At 30.3% G+C, this 20,123-nt stretch overlaps 1 protein-coding gene across 4 annotated transcripts in view; it reads left to right on the top strand.

Moving 5' to 3' along the window:
- LOC143244723 (clathrin heavy chain 1-like) overlaps window positions 1-17,413 on the top strand; it is a 114,431-nt gene extending 97,018 nt beyond the window's left edge. For all 4 annotated transcript variants that reach the window (XM_076489878.1, XM_076489879.1, XM_076489880.1 and 1 more), the window contains 6 exons: window positions 1,223-1,341; window positions 5,208-5,489; window positions 7,386-7,667; window positions 8,555-8,776; window positions 11,312-11,387; window positions 16,068-17,413. In XM_076489878.1, the coding sequence (XP_076345993.1) occupies window positions 1,223-1,341; window positions 5,208-5,489; window positions 7,386-7,667; window positions 8,555-8,776; window positions 11,312-11,387; window positions 16,068-16,171 (1,085 nt within the window). In that variant the 3' untranslated portion in view covers window positions 16,172-17,413. The remainder of the gene's footprint in view (window positions 1-1,222; window positions 1,342-5,207; window positions 5,490-7,385; window positions 7,668-8,554; window positions 8,777-11,311; window positions 11,388-16,067) is intronic.
- Window positions 17,414-20,123: the final 2,710 nt, after the last annotated feature.

Raw genomic sequence — 20,123 nt, 5'->3', positions numbered from 1 at the left:
ACCATATCATTCTTTTGCAACTAAACAGGTAATTAACAACTATAGCAAACTTAGATTTTGTGGTACAATGTTGCAATTACATAACATTCCAAAGACTTGTAGCAACTGATTAGCAACAAGTAATCTAGCATTTGTGTCTTTTCTGATATTTTTTCTTTGATGTACTATTATTATATATCAAAATAATATTTATCTCTGTCAACACGTTTTTGGCATTAAGCACTAATACTGTTAAATACTACCCGTTAAAAGTTGCTAACATTGTATATTTTTATAATTTGCTATACGTGATGCTCTACTAGTTGTGGTCGATTAATTCAATGATATACAGAAAAAATTATAAAATATTTAATATATCTTTGTTTATAACTATGTATGGATACTTAGTTTTTGGAATTCAGAAAGAGAGACTTGAGGATACATTTTAATATATTTATAAGCATGCATAGGAACTAAAGTAAGGCTATTTAATAAGGAGAAACATTTATTATCCAGTAAAAAGTCTTATTTCCTCAATGTTTCACATCTCAGCTTGATCAAGAAGTAGTAATCCTACTGAAAACAAGTCCAATCTAGAGTATGTTCATTAGAGTATTTATCTCTTAATAAAGCCTGAACATGAAATGTCAAGGAAATAATCATTTTCTTTACATTCTGGTTTTTTTCTTCATTGAACATATTTATACACACTTACATTACATTAACTGAATTTTACTAAAGCATTACACTTTCTCAATGAGAATTTCTATGGCAAATTTCTATAAAACATAAAAACTAGTTAGTGCAAAGGATCTATCTCACATTACTCTAAAAGCAATGAAGTTTTAACCATTGTTAGTTCTCATCAACCGAGCAAGGCTAGTTCTAAAAGAATTTTATTGACAAGGACTGTATATTTTTAGTTGTAATGGTGGACTTGATGCAGTTTTTTCACTTTTTAACCTTTCATTTCAAAGAGTGTATAACTGTCCAGTGCAATCTAATAATCATACTTAAAGTACAACACTTATCTAAATGAAATATCATTAAAAAAAATGTACAAGAGTTTACATCTGTTCTAAACCTCACTTAAGTGCATGTGTGAATGTCATATTTACAGCTAATGTTTAAAAGACAGTAATCAGCATTTTAGCTGAAAAAACCTTTGGAACTATTAATTTTGTATCTGATTAGTTTATCCATTTTCACTTTTATATTTTGAATTATTATTTTTGTACTGCAGGCTTGGAGAGGGCTCATATGGGCATGTTTACAGAGCTAGCCATTCTCTACTCTAAGTACAAGCCGACAAAGATGAAGGAACACTTAGAGCTTTTCTGGTCACGAGTCAACATTCCAAAGGTAGCATTATATCTATGTCAAAGTTTGCTATTAAGCATTTTTATTGATACGTTAAATTTGAGAAATCCTTTTTTTATTTTTTTATCAAGAGATTTAATTAATGTGTTTAAGTATATTGCTGTACTGTTGAGAGCACTCCTAACAGAACATTTGTACTGTTTTTATTGTTGTTTGTAAATGATGGTGTCAATTTTTGAATATGTATATTGTTTCATGTTATTTGCAATATTATCCAAGCTTTATGTATATAACTGTTTGTCATTGCTTTTTGAGAAAAGATTTTTAGTTACAACGTTGTTTGCATCTATTCAGGCATAGGTATTAATATATGTTTCTGATACCAATTAAAAATAGCTATTTTTGGTATGCATGAATAAAGTTAGAAAAGACAGACTGAACTGGCTAGCACAGGAGTTTTTGATTTACCACAGTTCACAATGTAAAAGAATGTATGCGTATGTATATCTTCATGAAATTTAGCAAGCTTTTAGTTAATATTACAAGTCTTTTGTACATAAAGTAATTTGTAATTAAAGATTTTTATAAATAGATGTTTGTGTGTGTGTCAATATGTGGAGTCAGAGTTTTGTCTAGTACAAGTGCAAAGTGATTTTCATGTTAAGATTAAAATACTTTTCACCTAACAGATTTTAAATTTCCTTTGTATAACCTCTCAGATCTTCTAAATGAATACTAAATGTGTTTTTCTTTTCATTAAAATTTATATTTTATCTCTTATTTTATATAGCCTAAATCAGTACAGACTTGATTTGACTGATTTTGTAACTGCCACAGTAAAATGTGACATAAATAAGAATTACCCTTTTTCCTTTCTAGAATAGTTGCATATTGTAACTAAAAACTACTGTTTTTTATTCTCAAGTAACTTAAGGCTCAATAACATACATCTTTTTTAATTTTATTTTATTGTTATATTGCCTTTTAAACCAGGTTTAACTGATAATATCACTATATGAGCTGTAAATCACTTAGCAAAATGTAACTGAAGTTACTGTATTGAACAATATAATGCATGAGCTATTGGTGAGCATATCTTGTGGAGAAAATGTATTTGTGTTATCTTACCTAATCTGATCTAATAAGTTGTTAAATTTTAGCTACTTTGATAACAATAAGTACTTTACATAAAACAAGAAATTTAGTACTTACATTTGGCCTCTTGTTGGTCTGCTGACAAAAATAAAACATAAGCCTACTTTTTTTTTAAATTATAGTGCTAAAGATTGAATATTTATTTCATTTAAAGAATGCACATAAAAGTAAAGAATAACAATGTACATAAAACGATGTATTATAACCACTATAATTTAACTGGCTTTTTAACTATGGTGTACATCCTTTAAACTATTTCCCTTAGCTAGTTGATTAGAACTCTCTGTTGGCAACTTTCAATCTGTGGGCCAAATAATAAAAAAATCTCTACTGAGAACAACATAGCATTATAAAGCATTTGGTAAATTAAAACTTTATATTGGTTATAAATGGTGTAACAGAAAACTCCAGAAAGAATTATTCACAATTTGTGAAAAGATGTGACAGATGCACATGACATATAGCCCTGACTTTCCAACTCATATCTCTGTAAACAAAAGAGATTGAAGGCTATAAAACTTTGACTTTGTCTTAGTGATACTGTAATGAGTAAATTATGTCAATTTCAGAACATCAGAGAGGATGTAAAGAAAAATAGATGGGCAGAACATAGCAAACAAATGTTATGATTCTTATACAAGGGAATATTGAAGATTTGTTTAGATATTTCCTTTTAAACTTAAAAAATTAGAACTTGTATCAGAATTTGATTTATTATCCCTTTTGCAACTGGTCACAAGTCAAAAGCCATATATCATCATTTTTGTTGACTTGCATTCAAAATTTTATTGAACTTCTTTTTTATAAATTTATGTCAGTAAGTTTGGTATCAAATTGTAGATTATAAATTTAAACTTTAATATTGTATGAGTTAATTTCTTAATTTAAAAGTATATACTAAAAGAACACATTTAAATATAGATTTTAGAGTCACATAATATGTGAAATGCAGTGTCGTTTAAAATTAGATGTTTATGATGTAAAAAATCTAAATCTATAATTTCTTACAAATTAGGAACTTAAATTACTAATATTGACAAGCTAGAATATAAAATAAAACTCTTGTTATCTTTTTATTTTGCTAAAATATGGCTGATATACTGAATGAAATATAGTGGCCCCACTCAACTCTTTCCATTTTTTGAAACAGTCCCTTATATACTCTTACTAAAGAATATGGCATGTTAATAACCAATCAATAACTTAAAATGTCACCAGAGTGGTTTTCTATGCCATTTTAATCTCTGAAAATGTTACTACTTTTTTTTCAATCCAAGTTTTCAAGGAGGTAAGTTGTCTTTAGTCTACTCAAAGTTTCATATTTTATAAAATGTAAAACAAAAATGTAGTTACTAACCTTAATAAATTATAGTAGAATTCTGTGGTATTAGTGTGGTTATTTATGGTGTGGGCCCGGCATGGCCAAGCGTGTTAAGGCGTGCAACTCGTAATCTGAGGATCGTTGATTCTCATCCCCGTCGTGCCAAACATGCTTGCCCTTTCAGCCATGGGGGTGTTATAATGTTACGGTCAATCCTACTATTCTTTGGTAAAAGAGTAGCCCAAGAGTTGGCGGTGGGTGGTGATGACTAGCTGCCTTCCCTCTTGTCTTACACTGCTAAATTAGGGACAGCTAGCACAGATAGCCCTCAAGTAGCTTTGTGCAAAATTCAAAAACAAACAAACAAAATTTATGGTGTTTTTGATTATTCAACTGTGTATATATAAATTTGTTTGATATCCTCCCTGTGTGAAATTTTAAAAGGCTTTTAGTAGTCTATGTCCAGCAACAACCAAGTACAAAGCTTGTAGGTAGCAAGATGATAGTTTGCTTTACTTCTTATTTTATTGTCCTATATTTTAAGAAAAATAAGTTTGATAATTTATTTCTAAATAGTAATAATCTATCTGTCTATCTATATATATATGTATAATAACTGAAATTTAACTATATATTACAAAATGTTAATCCACTAAAATACAGCCAAAACGGGTAAGACTTAAGGTCAGTTTTATGTTATTGGATATGTGACCTGATTGCATATGCACTGCATCATTTCAAGCTATGTAATGTTAGTTAGGCATAACTGAAAGGTCAGTATAATAATAAATATTCATATATAGCAGTATGAGACTTAAGCTACATAGACTAAACATTTGTATTCTTGTGTTATAAAATGTAGTCATTCTAGCATGAAAAAATAGTGTGTATTTCCTAATTTTTTTTTAGGATAGTTACAATGTTGATTAAGTAACAGACCCCAAACAGAGTACAGAAAACAACATAAAGTATAAAGTCTTAATAATAACATTTGAGATTTTTGGGATGAATAATAGTTTTTTAATCATGAAATCACTTTGCAGATTACAGACTATTTTTACAAACAAATCTTTAGTAAAATATTTCATTAAAAAATCTGTTTGTTTTTTTTACAAAAACTTGTAATCTTTACAACATTTTGTGAAGATACACATGCTTTATCAAAAAGTTGTAATTCAAATACTTAATGTGTGCAAATATGTAGATGAACTCTTGTATATCATACTGAGCCCATTGAGAAAGGGTTAACTGTGTGTTGGTACCAAGTCTCTTTGTATACACTGGTAATAAAGTAGTTGAGTTGAATTTTGAAAATAACTGTAAGATATGCACATTTGATCTACCCTTATGGAAGGGTTAACTTAAATATTTGTGTGTGAAATGAATGATTGATATGCTTCTACCCAACACTGACTGCTTTCTTAATTTGCAGGTGCTGCGGGCAGCTGAACAAGCTCACTTGTGGGCTGAGTTGGTGTTTTTGTATGATAAGTATGAAGAGTTTGACAATGCAGTAGCTACTATGATAAACCATCCAAGTGAAGCATGGCGGGAAGGTCATTTTAAGGAAATGATAACTAAAGTAGCAAACATTGAGCTATACTACAAGGCTGTTCAGTTCTATCTGGATTACAAACCAATGCTGCTGAATGATGTGTTGCTTGTCTTGTCAGCTCGGATGGACCACACGCGTGCTGTCAACTTCTTTACTAAGGTATAATTGAATGTAAAAATTCAGAATTTCTAGCAAAGATAGAAAGCACTTCAAATCTTTACATGTTGTGTATAGATACAGTGGGGCTTTTAAGTTAACCTGTATTTATAAGAATTCTTAGTTTCTTAGAAGCTTAAGCCCTTGTGGGTAGCTTGCCCAGACTTTGAATTTGAACCTTACTGTAGCTTGAGGTCATAACTGTACTATAAGAGTGTTAAATAAATCACACAAATTGATTGGAAAAGAGTTGGCTATTGGTGGCATTGAGTAGTTGCCTTCACCTTTATATTTATTGGCTCAAAATTAGAGATACGTAGTGTACTTAACTCTTGAGTAACTTTGTGTGAAAATGCTAAATCAAAATAGAAGAAACAAAAAATCTTAGAAGATCAAAATGAATTATGGTGTGCTTGAAACTTCAGAGCATAGTGTAATATGTTATAATCTAACTTCACAGTTTTCAAAGGTGGAGCCTTTAATTTGTATCTTACAATGTCTTTTAATATAATAAAGCTTAAATGAATGAAATAATAAACGTAAGTTTTACTCTGTAAAGAATAAAACTATAGGAGATTTCATGTAAAATCAAACAGTTGTAAACCTGTATCTGTAATCAGCATTTACAGGTTGTTTGTTTCTCAGTTTTGAAAGATCATACCACTTTTTACATTGACAAATTAATGAATTCAAGTTAACTATAAAGATGATATATATTATCATGGAATCATAATCTTTTTTTCGTTTTAAACCTAGTACATTAATAGAGATGTTGTCTTATAGTTTTAACAAGGCACCATCACATTGATCTGTTAGTACAGTGTTTGTGGGTGCAGAATGTAGGAAAATTATAACTAAACAATTATCATGGTGTACAAATTCCATTGCATATAAAAATTTTGGTTCAAACAGTAATAGTGAAAGAAAGGAGCACAACTGCAGGAATGTTGTAACTAAACACTTAACATTATGTGGAAGTTTTATTCACTATAAAAAAAACCTTGGTTAAAATAATACTGGTGGAAGGAAAAAAGCACAAATGATGCATTGGTCAGTTGGTTTCAGCCTACTGCTGGTCTGTATACTTAACGGTATACTGTTCTTCTGCTTCATACCATATGTTTAGATTTTTGAAAACTATCCGAAAATTAAACTATATTCAACGTAAAGAAATTTGTTATGGTGAAACCCGTGTAATTAAAAAGATTGCTTATTTTTATAATATCTTTTACACCTTGAGACATGGGTTGGTCCTGTGATAGTATGCTGGATTTCAAAGGTGGCAAACCTGGTTCAAATCCTTGTGATACTGCAGAATATTCCCTTCACTTAAATAATAGATGTATTGTAAGACTTACAGTCAATCTCTAAACAGGAATGGTAGTTGGTTGGGTGCTGCTGACTGGAAGCTTTCCCTCTGATTAGTAGTTCAAAATTAGTGATGGCAGCATGTATAGGCTTAGTAGCTTTGCGACAAATTCAGACCAGCATGAAATTTGTACTGTTAAATCAGTTTGAAAGATCATGCATGATGTGGCTGGATAAACTTTTTTTTTACTTTTGCACATATTCTAAGGGGTTATTTGAATAACTTTCTTCATGTTTCAAATCGATATAAAGCACAAGAAAATATAAAATGCTAAGTTTCTAAGTAGTGAAACAAATACATAAAGAAAGGAACATTAATAATAGCTTTTACTTGTTCTCTGATCAGTTGACATTCGTGTATACATTCATGATATTTTTAACATATTTTATGTAAATAACAGCTGTATTATACTAGTCAGACTCAGTATACATTTCAATATATTTTATTTAAAAAGTTTTTTAAAGCTTTGACTATTTGGCATGTTTTTTGAAATTAAAAAGTGAATTTTCTATTACCATTTTTATCTGTAGGTGAATCATTTACCATTGGTAAAGCCATACTTGCGTTCAGTTCAGAACCTCAATAACAAGGCTATAAATGAAGCCCTGAATGGCCTTTTAATTGAAGAAGAAGATTTCCAGGGCCTCAAAACATCCATTGATGCATTTGATAACTTTGATAACATTGCACTTGCTCAGCATCTGGAGAAGCATGAACTAATCGAGTTCCGACGCATCGCTGCTTACTTGTACAAAGGCAATAATCGCTGGAAGCAGTCAGTAGAACTTTGCAAAAGGGACAGACTCTTTAAGGTACTTATTTAGTACTGAAAAAAGGCTAGAATACAATGAACCAGTCTCTAAGAGATCTATAGTGAATGATATATTTAAACTCAAATGATGGAGCTTATGCCAGTGCTTGTTCCTGTGGTTAAGTTTATAAACTACAAAATAAGAATGCAAATGTTATTTCATGTAGCTAATTAGGGAAAAACTTATTTTCTTTCTAATATATTATTATGTCTGGCATTTTTTAAGAAATATATATATTTGACAGATATTGAATTAAAGCAGATCTTGTTTGTTGCAGAACTGATTAGGCTGACATGACCTTTGACCTTATCTTGTGTATAATATTTTAAAGTAACAAGTCAAATACTTATTACAAACACGTGCTTTTCAAACACAAGATAAATAATGCATTTAATAAGCAATGTTAAGTTTTCATTGTGCTTAAAAATAGAGATAGTATATAATATTTGAAAGATGTTATTTGATGTAACATGAATGAATACTATTATATTTGTCTTAATTTACTGAGCGACATCAAGAGTTAAATGTTATTAAATTAAGGTGGATTTGTTTAGATAGATATACATATATTAAATCTTGATTACTGTTGTAATACTTAAAACCAATTTCTGTAATTTTTTTCAGCTCATCATTAAAAGCACTGCAAAAAGAATCTTCTTGAAAAAGTTCAGAACAGCAAAGTTTTTTAAAACATTTACATGTGACATACCCACTGACACCCAGTTTGACAGCTTGATTAATATAAAAATGTTTTAATCCATTTTTAGCTCGAATATTTTTTATAATTGAAAATCATATATTATACTTTTGCTTTCTTTTATTAAATCTTGATATTTGTTTAGCTTTTAACTTTTTTTGAAAAAAAAATTTTTCATCTGTCATTACAGGATGCAATGGAATATGCTGCAGAATCTAAGATGGCTGACATAGCTGAAGAACTTCTGACCTGGTTCCTGGAAGAGAAGAATTATGAATGTTTTAGTGCTTGCCTGTTCCATTGTTACCATCTTCTACATCCTGATGTTATTCTTGAACTGTCCTGGCGCCATGGAATCATGGACTTTACTATGCCTTACATGATCCAAGTCATGAAGGAGTATATCACCAAGGTATGTTATGATTTAATGAATAAATTAATTCATTTTGTAGTTTTATTCTTAAACATAAAAACATAGTAGAAATATATTTTATTCATAGGTTATTTAGTATTGCATAAGTGTCTAGATTTAGAATGAAACTGGTCAAACCCTCTGAGATATTGTTAGGATTATGAATGAGAATTTTAGCATTAAACTTAAAGAAACCTGACTGACGGTTCAGTGTGAATTTATTCATAATTATGAAGTATGTATATAAAAGTGACTGTCAGTTGTATCTTATTGTTATTGGAAAGAAATAAGGTCTAAAGTTCTAGTACATTATCTTGAGGTGACAGTTTCAAATGACTTTTGTAAGTCTTATTAATAAGTAGTAGTCATTGTAAATAAATCATAATATAATGTAAACGAGGTTATCATTACCCCTTGAATTTAGCTTTTGTATTGAAATGTGATATTGCTTCAGAAAAACTTAATTACAGGGTTAAACAGGAATTACCAGCCAATAATAGATAAGCAATAGATATTACAATTGGAACTTCATTGTATTTAGAACTTAGTTACAAATACAACCTTCCTATGTCTATTGAAACATTGCATGAAAAAAAAAAGAAAGTTAAGAATAAGTGCACCATCAGTGAATAATGACAGAGTTAACATATGGCAATTTATTTTCAATCACAGTTGAGTTTGATTTATTCAGTTTTAGTCTGTTAACATTTTACTACACTGTGTGCTTGTATTATTATGTAAGGATGATGCAAATACCATTCCTATTATCTTGTTTGCATTGTTTTTGAAGGGTTGATATTAACCATCCCTATATTTACTTCTTTTTTTTTAATTTTTCTTATATTCCATTGCATTAGGATTTACCAGTATTTGCTCTAAGTTGGGTCAGAACCAGAGTTTATTGGATTTTACTTTAAGTAGAAATTATTGAAAACATCATAACATGCTGGTACTTACTGTACCTAAAATATAATCAACTTCAGCATTGCTATCATATCATAAGTGTACCTAGTTTGTCTAAGTTAGGCAAACTACTCACTCACTTCCAAACAGCATAATTTCAAAATATTTGACCAGTTTCTTAATCTTATCTCAAAATAAACATTATGATTGTCTATCTCATTCCACATGCTAAACATATAATAGACTTTACAACATGTTTAATAAAACTATTATGTGCACAATTAAGTAGTTTCAAAAGGTTCTGCTAACATTAGGACTTATCATTAGATTTTTACAGGGTTTGTATTCTTCTGTAACAAGGTTAAGGTTGTCTTTTATTTAACTTGTGCTTGATATGAACAATAAAAAATGATATTTTTAGAAACTCTTGTTTAGGGAATTCTGGGAGGGGTGCAAAGTAGCATAACATAAAGTAGTTTATTGAAAATAATTTTTTAACCTACTGTGATATAGATATTTGTAGATTACAAGTTTAGTTTATAGGTCATTGCCATGGGCAGTGCTAGAATTTGTTTTTAGATATTTACGCAAATATGTTATAGATAAGTAAAGTACCTTTTTGTATTATGTTAGAGCATGTAGGAACGTAATCTGTATGATTCATTATTCAGTCAATTCAGAATATGGTTAGTGTTCAGTATTGTAGGTTTCTCAACCTGCTACAACTGTTACAGTACTGTTTATGCAGTAACTTACACATATTTTTTTTACTTCTCATTAAGTGTGTGATTTGTTTGTTAATCCCAGAATCATTCATTTGAAATTCCAGAACATAAAAGTATTATGATCTTATCATCAGAAGTATTGGAGCAACAGCTAGTAATAGATTTCGCTATTGCATCTAAAGCCCTTGCTACAGTGATGCCTAGGGTTATAAAAGCTAACCAACAAGTTATAGCCAGGATCTTAGGAGTAAAGCAACTTACAGAGAAATGATTCTCCACATTGAGATATTAAAGATAGCTACTCATATCCAAGTCCATTAGAAGTAACATGCTGAAAGACCACTGATTGTATTAATACAGAACCAAGATGCTCAAAATGAATGTCAAGTCCATCACCCAGAAATTGTAAGAAATTCAGTTTTGCAAGCCAGCATATTTACTGTGCATGTGGATATCCAAGCTGCTTGGTTTTGGGAATGGGTTGCAGTCTACAAGCCATTCATCACAGCTGTGAATGGAAAGTGTTTTTTGTTGTTTTTTTTTTTAGGTACAGGTGATGGCAACATGGGGAATATATTGATCCAACTATTATGGAACATCTCCTGATGAAAGGAGAACCCATATTTCTCTACCTTTGGAACTTTTTTGTGAAAGGTGTATGGTTTTGTTTTATCAAATGTGTCCAAACAGTTTGTGACAAATATTAGTACCAAGAGACTAAAGATGGGTTTTCCCCTTGTTAAAATTGAACCCCAGTTGCAAACATGACATTCCTCTGATAAAAAGGGGTGTGAAAGTCAGGTTTTAATAATAATGCACTTGTGTAATGATGCATTGTATTGATGTTTTCCTGTCTTTCTGTTTTCTTTTATTATAAAAAAATACAGGTTTTGTTTTTCATGTCTAGGTGGACAAATTAGATGAACGCGAAAGTGAAAGAATAGAAGAGTCAGCCCAAAATGAACAAAAACCAATAATTTATGGTAATATACTTTTATTATTAATTTGTAACATGTATTTGAAGTACTGGCAAATAAAGTTTTAATATTAGGTGACAGTAATTGGTATAACTTAATTTTTCAGCTGCTCATATGTATTTGGCTTTTTTTATTCCATTGTTAGAAAATTATAGAAATGGCAATTTAATTTAAAAACATATTTTTCAGAGCCATTAAATATTACAGCTTATTTATCAGCACATGCAAAAATATTTACCAAAACATTGACATTTAATGTTGAAACATGATGCACCCATAAGAAAATAATACTGATATACTATTGTAATGAATAAGAAACTTTTGAAGTTCTACTAATTAAAATAATATAAATTCAAGATCTACCTGGAGAGGTCCAAATAAGTTTTGTGTTAAGCATCTATCCCATGAGCACAATACATCTTATGGCAATAAAGAACAGAGAAAACCTTTGTTAATAGAATGTGTAGCCATATAGTTAAGTTTAATGTGTTCAGGTTTTTAATGTGTGGTCAACACATTTAGATTATTCAACTCTTCTGTTACTTTGTAATAGCAGAGGATTTAAGGAAATTATGGAAAGGGGGGAAGACATTGAAAAGATAAGCTGTTATGCTGCTATATATTTTTGAATACTATTTATATTATAATTTTTAGTGATTTGAGTTGAATAACAAAAGAGTAACTTAATTTCGTAAGATTGGGAAATACAAATAGTAGTGTTAAAGTTTTAAATTAGAAAATAGTGGTATAATCTGAACTATGATGTTAGATTAGGCTTAAGATGTGTAATTGTACTTTTAAGCATAGCTGCAATTCATCTTAGTGGTAAATCATAAAACTTTAAATGTTAAAATGTTAAACTTTTTGTTTAATAAAACAAGTAAATCTGTAGTATAGTTAATTGTCTCTTCTTGTTTTAAGGATTATCTTGTTTATTTTAGATCCATTAGTTTAAATTCAGTTTATAGGTGGGTTATAAATAAGGGTAAATATATTGTATTATTATATTAATATTAGAATTACATAAATATTAAATAAAGACTAGTTATTTCTCATTGCTATAAAATTAAAGATAAATTTAATTAATTTAGTGGAAATATAAAATAATGATAAAATAAAACTAATGTATCTGATTCTAAAATGTTAGGCTTAACAATAATAGCGTTATTTATGTTGTATTAAGTATTTATTTCTAGGCTACAATACAGTAAAGACTAGTATTGGAGTTAAACATTCATAGTTTGTTAGGTGTGATGAGTGGTTGTTATTTGAGAATTCACAAGTTGGAGGCTATCTAAATTAAAGTAGGGAAAAGAGAAGGGTAAACTGTTGGAAATGGCAACAGGATTTCAAGAAGAGCTTGAGTTTTTACATATATGCTAACAATAACAATGACTTTCAGAAAGTTAGAAATAATAAATAAAGTGTCAGATTTAATTGTAATGAGCCTGTTCTGTTTAGCAACAGATTTCAACCCATGGCTTATGCAGATGAGGAACTATTGAAGGGAAAAACAAAAGGGTCAGAGAAGGATGTGGATGATAAGGAGCTTATAGTTATGGGTGATTCCTTGATAAGGCATGCAGATATGATAGTCTGTGGGGGTAAATAGGGAAAAAAGAATTATTATACTACCCAGAGATGCAGGATGAAAGTATATAATTGACAGAGCAAGAAATAAAATGAAGGAATACAAATGATGCAGTTTTTGTTGTGCATGTAGAAGCTAATGATGGTCAAAGGAACTAAATAAGTACAACAGGTTGATAAAGGCATTTAAAGAAAAAAGGCCGTAACCTAATTGCATCAGGATACCGTCAAGAATTAATTGTGAGGATGAAATTAGGAATAGATCACTTCAGATAAATGCTAGGCTTGGGTTAATATGTAAGGGTGAGCAGATAGGTTGGTTCTACTTGTGGGATTGTTCATTGAAATAAGAGAGCTTTTTAGAAATGTTGGGTTTTTGTTCAAATGGGGTTAAGATCTAGCTTGTTTGCAATGGCTCTTAACTCATCTGTAAAGGAAGTTCTAAAATAGGACTAGACAGTGGTGGGAACCAGGATAAGCTAAATGCAAAAAAAAAGAGAGAGAGAGGTTTAGTGTAAGAAGTAAGTATAGAAGTAGTTTTAAGCATAAGCTGAATTGTTACTGTTGTAATGCTAGGAGTATAAGAAATAAAATAGATGACTTTAGCACATTAGTAAGAATGGAGTATTTTGATATAATGGGAATAAGTGAAACATGGTTAAATTTAGGTGATCTTTGAAATGCAAGGTTATAGGTTATTTAATAGGAATAGAATACTAAAGGTAAGGGTAGGAGCAACTTTATGTCTGAAATATGACTTGCAGTGGATATAAAATGAAAAGGTTTTCATTACAGACCACTATATTATACTGAGAACCTTTATGATGAGCTTATGATTTCATCTGTTAATGGGGTCATAATTATGGGAGTGATTTTAATTTCAGACATTGGTTGGAAAATGTTAGAATCAAACTGTAAGCAAGAAAGGTTTTGGCAAACTGTTCAAGGTGGTTTTCTTCACCAATTGGTCAAGGAACCTTCTAGAAACAATGCTATTTTAGATTTATTTTTAATTTCTAATATAGAAATTGCTGAGAGAGTGGAAATTGGGAACATTTGAGTGCAATGATTACTTCTTTATTAGGTTTAATGTTCTGCTGCATATAGAGATCAGAAGTAATGGTATTTTGGTTACAAAAAAAAACAAATTTTGAAGGCATTTGTCAAGAATTATCTGTTAGAAATTTGACAGCTGAATTATTTGAAGGTACTGATCAGATGTGGAAAATGTTTTTAGGATAAACTTTTACATTTTCAAGATAAACATTCTTTATAGAAAGAAAATGGTGGCTGTAAGTAAAAAAAACAGGTTGGTTCACAGAGGTTATAAGAAATATAATTAAAGAAAAACATAAGTTTAATCTATTTAAATTGACTGTTATGACAGAATATTTTAGAAGATCAAGAAAGTTGGTCAAACAAAAAATTAGGACTAAAAAAAACGAATCTATGAAAAAAGGTTGACTGAAAATTTAAAAATTAACAGTAAAGATTTTTTTAAGCACATTAAGGATAAATAAATTGTTAGAAAAGGGCAGAACCCTTGAGGGGATGATAAAGGAAGGCTAGTATCTGATTATTATGAGATGGCTGGGTTATTAAATTCAGATTTTTCTTTAATTTTTGTTAATGAAGAGTGATGCAATATACCTCATCTTAAACACTTGATAGCTGGAAACAAGGTAAAACAATATAATTGCAGTAATTCTGAGCTTGTTAAAAAATGCTGGGAAGTTTAAAAAATTATAAGGCACCTATGGTAAATAATATTTCCCCAAGTGTTTCAATGGAGATTAAGAATTGGATATGTAAGCCATTTGCTACTATTTTTTGAAAGTCCTTGAATAGTAGGCAGGTTAGCTAAAGTCAATCCTCTTTTCAAAAGAGGTAATAAAATTTGACCTAATAATTATCGGCACCTATTAGTCTCACATCAGTCGTGAGAAAAGTTTTGGAAAGTCTGATAAAAGATGCTTTACAAAGTCATTTAACAAAGTTTAGAATTTTATTAGATAGTCAACATGGTTTCACTAAGAGAAAAATCATGCCTTTCAAATCTTTTGATATTCTTTGAAAAAGTTGCTGCTTATATAAATGAAAATAGGGGTGTGGATTGGTGTATCTGGATTTTCAGAAAGCATTTAACATGGTGCTATGTAAAAGAATTATCTTTTTACATGTGGAGGATAAATGAGGTAGCTGAATTGAAAACTGGCTAGATGAAGGAAAGCAGAAAGTTGTTATAAGCAGAGTTCAATCAAACTGGATTAATGTCACAAGTGTGGAGTACCTTAGACTCAGTCTTGAGAATTTTACTCTATTTGATTTACATCAGTGATTTTGAAGAAGAAATGATCAATAAATTTCTCAAATTTGGCAATGATATTAAAGTTGTTGGCATTAGCTGTGAAGAATATGCTGCTACTTTACAAAAGGATTTAGATCAGTTAGAAAGTTGGGCAAATAAATGACAGTTTGATTTTAATTATAATAAATGCAAGACAATGCATGTGGGTTGTAATAATTTAAATTATAAGTATAATTTGGATGGGAATAACCTTAACAGTGCCATGAAAGAAAAGGATCTTGGTGTAATGGTCAATTAGCCTTTCAAGTCATTGAAACAGTGTGTGTTGCTAGTGGTAGATCAAATAGGAATTTAGATTATGTGGAGAGAAATATTGAATACAAGTCTAAAGAGGTTATAATTTCATCATGTATGTTACTGGTTGGGTCACATTTGGAGTATTATATCCATTCTTGGACTTCATACCTTAGAAAGGACTTTGAATTGTTGGAAAATATTCAGAGACAGGTTACTAGAATAGTGTCTGGGATGGAAGGAGGAGGGTTATCATATCAGGAGAGATTAAGATCTCTGAAATTGTTTTCTATTGAAAAAAGAAGAGTTAGAGGGGACTTAATTGAGGTGTTTAAGATTGTAAAGGCTAGTGATAGTGTTCATGCATCATCTTTTTTCACATTTATGCTGAAACTAGTAAGACTTGGGGACACATGCATTTTATTTTACATGTAAAAACACTTAAAAAATTAACTTTTTTTTGTGTTCTAAAATTATTTTGTATCACCTTTCAGCTTCTGAACCCCAGCTAATGTTGACTGCTGGCCCAGGTATTATCGGACCAGGATACCAACCTTATAACCAGTCTGTGCCTGGTTACCAGGGTTATGGGATGTAGACCAATTCCACTCATTTCCTCTGAACTTCAGAAAGAACAACTTGCTGGCACAAGGCTAAAAGTTTGAGTGAACATTGCTTCAGGGATTAGTTAAGGCCTTTCTCAATTTTTTTCTGTTTGTTGAAGAGTCAAAACTCTTAATTGTGGGTATTACTGTTAACACTATGTTTCTTCCACAAATAAAGCTTATTTTATGATTTCCCAATTTAATTAACTGTATTTGTTTTAGTATGAAATTTTGAAGTATTTTGTGTCCCAACACCAAAGGGCACTGTTTACTAAAGCAATAAGCAGGACCACATGTGTAAGTGACTGCTTTGTTTTGTTATTTTTGCAAGCAGTAGCATAAATGTAAGATCTGAAGATTTCCTGTCACATAAACGTTAACCATCAAAATTCTTGAGGTGTGTAAATTTTAGAGCCTTGGTCATTTTGTAATATTAGAAATGTTAGTATTGAACATATGGAAAACTTTTAAAAGCACTGTGGAACAAAATTCTTTATTCTAGGTATTTGTCCAAACCCCATTATTGTTATTAAACAAAAAGGTTTGTAATTTTAAGAATTTCAGCCCTTCTTACTGTTGTGATCTTGATTTTAGTTTGTAATGAAATAATTTGTTTTGAAACTTCTTATAGTCCAAAAATTTCAAATGTTATTTAATTATCTTAGAGTAAAACAATGTTCTGAAGTATTCTGTTGTTAGAACATGTGTGAGAATGAGAAGTGGAGGATATATACAGTTTACGTCGCATTTACAGCTTTTGAATTTTATCTGTTGCTGTACATCAAATCAGTAGGTTGATATAGAATAAAAAAAAAATGTTTGTTAGTAGAAATTTAACCATGTAGTTTAGCGTGTTTAGAATTTTAAAAGTATGATCAACTCGTTTAGATTATTCAATTCTTCTGATACTCTGTAATAGCAAAGGATTTGTGGAAAAGAAAAGGTATTTCTGGGTGTGAATTAGAATAATGACCTATGTAGTGGAAAATCAAGACCATAAGGGAAAATAGTTTCCTTTACTTTCAACAAACAAACTACTGTTCATTCTTTTCAGTCATCACCATTAAGCACATGCTAAGCTATATATATATTTGTAAACTGTTTTCCAACTAAGATACATTTGAAAATATCATTCTTTAATCAGCTCTAACAGTGTGTTGGGTGGTTGTTAATACATTTATTCTAATGTCACCAGAGTGTGAGATCGTGAAAGTAATAAATCTGTAACTAGTCATCATTGTTTTTTTTGTTGTGTTGTTGTTGTTTTGTTTTGTTTTATTAATTGGTTTTCGTATTTAAAAATAATTTTTGAGTTTTTTGGTGTAAAAAACGACTGGTCAATAACAATGAAAATTATTGCAAAAAAGTCATATATCAGTGCTTTCAAATAGTTATATTCTCATCACACCAATGTTAATACAATTAACGGCTAATTTTATTTAGGTATAACTAATTTCTACAGAAACTTTTCGCTGTTATTTTTTTTACACATCTCCCTCTTGAGGCACGGACAACATTATTTTTCAACATGTGAATTACCAGTAAAACAGAGCTATTCATTAATATAATTTTTTACATTCCATTTTATGTGTTTTTAAAATATTAACATTTTGTATTGGCTTTAATTAATACACATCGTACATAAGTGGCCAAGGTTTAGTTTGCATACCTTTAGCAAACGTAAGTGGCCCTTACAAAATAACCATCTTATTAAAACAATGAAATGTAGATTAAAGTTTGAGATACTGAAAAACCTCATCACACTGACAATTAAAGCACTTCCGTGAATAGGATGCATTACAGGATTACTTCGATTGTTATGTCATTTGTATTAATGGGTCTAATCCATTTTATCATAATTTTAAATAGTAATATTGATAGTATAGTATAGAAGTAAATATTTAAGTGTCGTTTTATTATTTTTAATAGTTCTCGAAATGTAAAATATCATCAACTCAAAACAACCTTAACGTAAACGTTTATCGTTGACAACTAGTGATCAAAATTATTACGGGACAGGGTTTAAATTAATCATTATTCGACGCATTTCGCGATGAGGGTACTTCATTTTCTTGGTGTTATCATCCATCTGCATGTTATACTTTATTGTACAGTCACTAGAGCGTAGACTTGTTTTTTGTTATAAAAGCTTTTATATAACAATCATTGTGCTCATGAACCCCGAAAAAAGAAGAATCATTTTAGTGCTAAATATTAATAAATCCATGAAAATTTGGTTCGAACCACACTCATTCCATATTTCCTTTCACTTCCTGTTCAGAATAAGGCATTGGTCAATTTGTAATGATTTTAAAGTTAAAGAAAAATTAGAAATGATTCCATAACCTTAACACTAAGAAATATATATAAAAAGGAACTATTGATAATTACTATTGAACTTTGTAGGTTTCTTTATATACTTTTATTCTTCCTAAAATTCCTATTTATTTAGTCAGGAAATAAAACATTTCCACTTAAAATGTACATTCTTTTAAAGCCAGAGGTGCAAGATTAAAAAATAATGTTTGTTTAACACATTTATGGATATATTTTAATATTATCCTTTGCAATTTTAAGGTTGTGTGAAATATAACAAAATTATTATTACTTCCAAATTTTTGAAGCTATGTAAAGAATGCTAATAAGACAAATATCCAGTGCACAAGCATTATTCAAAATTACGAAATTCTAAACATTGCACAACATTTACCCACTACTATGAGAAATCTACTATACTTCCTTGATTCTCTATCCCAAGTGTCTCAGCGGTAAATCTACGGACTCACGACACCAAAATATGGGGTTTGAATTCTCGCAGTAGACACAGCAGAGACCCCAAAATGGTTTTCCTTTCAAACAAACTTCTCCCCCAGGAATAACTAATGAACCTTTAATTCGACGAAACTAATCAACTACGGGAGTAGAGAAACAAGAAATAAATGCTTCTAATGTTTCATTGGTAAGTCTGAGGGCTTATAAAACTAAAATCCAGGTCTCGTTACCGTGATGGGCCCAGCACACATATTGTCTAGTTTTGAGCTTAACAAAAGCAAACAATGATCAACAGGGGCGTATATTTTTTTAAACCGATGGGGGGGGATGATTTTTGCAACCACTTATGTGGACTGTTTAATTTGCAAATTCGTAATCTCTGATTACGTGAACCTGAAAGCTGTAAATATGCAGTCACAGAGTAATCTTGTTGCCACGATACTTCAAGGTTTCCATGTAGATTTGTATAAGTGAGGTGTTGTGAACAGTTTTCAAAATGCTAATATAATAAAGACAAATGTGTCATAAATTAACTGCCACAGGAATTTATTCCTGCACACTGCACAGTATATAAGATGGCCATTATACTTGACAAGGTTACTAATAACTTTCATTGCATGAATTATGTTTTCAAATATTAATAAAATTAGTATTTACCCTTGATAAGTTTATATCTACTGAAAAACTGTTCATGTTGTTTGATAAAAATAATCAAAATGTCTTTGCGAACTCTTGAAAATTACACATCAATACAATGTAGCACATAATTATTCATACATTTCATTGAAGTAAGATTCATTTAGTCCTCTAGTCTACATGCTCCCAAACGTAGATCTCCTTTGCGATGATCTGTTTATGAATTTTTTCATAAGCTCTTCTATATTTATCTTGTCGACCTCATCTTTGTGAGTGTGACAAACTGCCACATGATTGAGGTGACATTGAGACATAGTTGATCTTAACCACGTCTTCAACCGTCTTAATGCAGAAAAGCTGCGTTCACATTCACAGCTGGATACTGGACATACAAGCAAAATTTTCATGAGAAGAAACACTTCACAAAACGTTTGCTGGCTTGTTTCATGCATTTTACAGTAAGCATCCTTTGCACCTTTCAGAGATACTGCTTTTGTTGTTCCTTTGAACATGGGCAACTGAAACTCGAGTCGTTGT

Source organism: Tachypleus tridentatus, chromosome 2, assembly GCF_004210375.1.
Source record: "Tachypleus tridentatus isolate NWPU-2018 chromosome 2, ASM421037v1, whole genome shotgun sequence".
Classification (NCBI taxonomy): Eukaryota; Metazoa; Arthropoda; class Merostomata; order Xiphosura; family Limulidae; genus Tachypleus; species Tachypleus tridentatus.
This window is presented reverse-complemented; position numbering and strand designations above follow the sequence as displayed.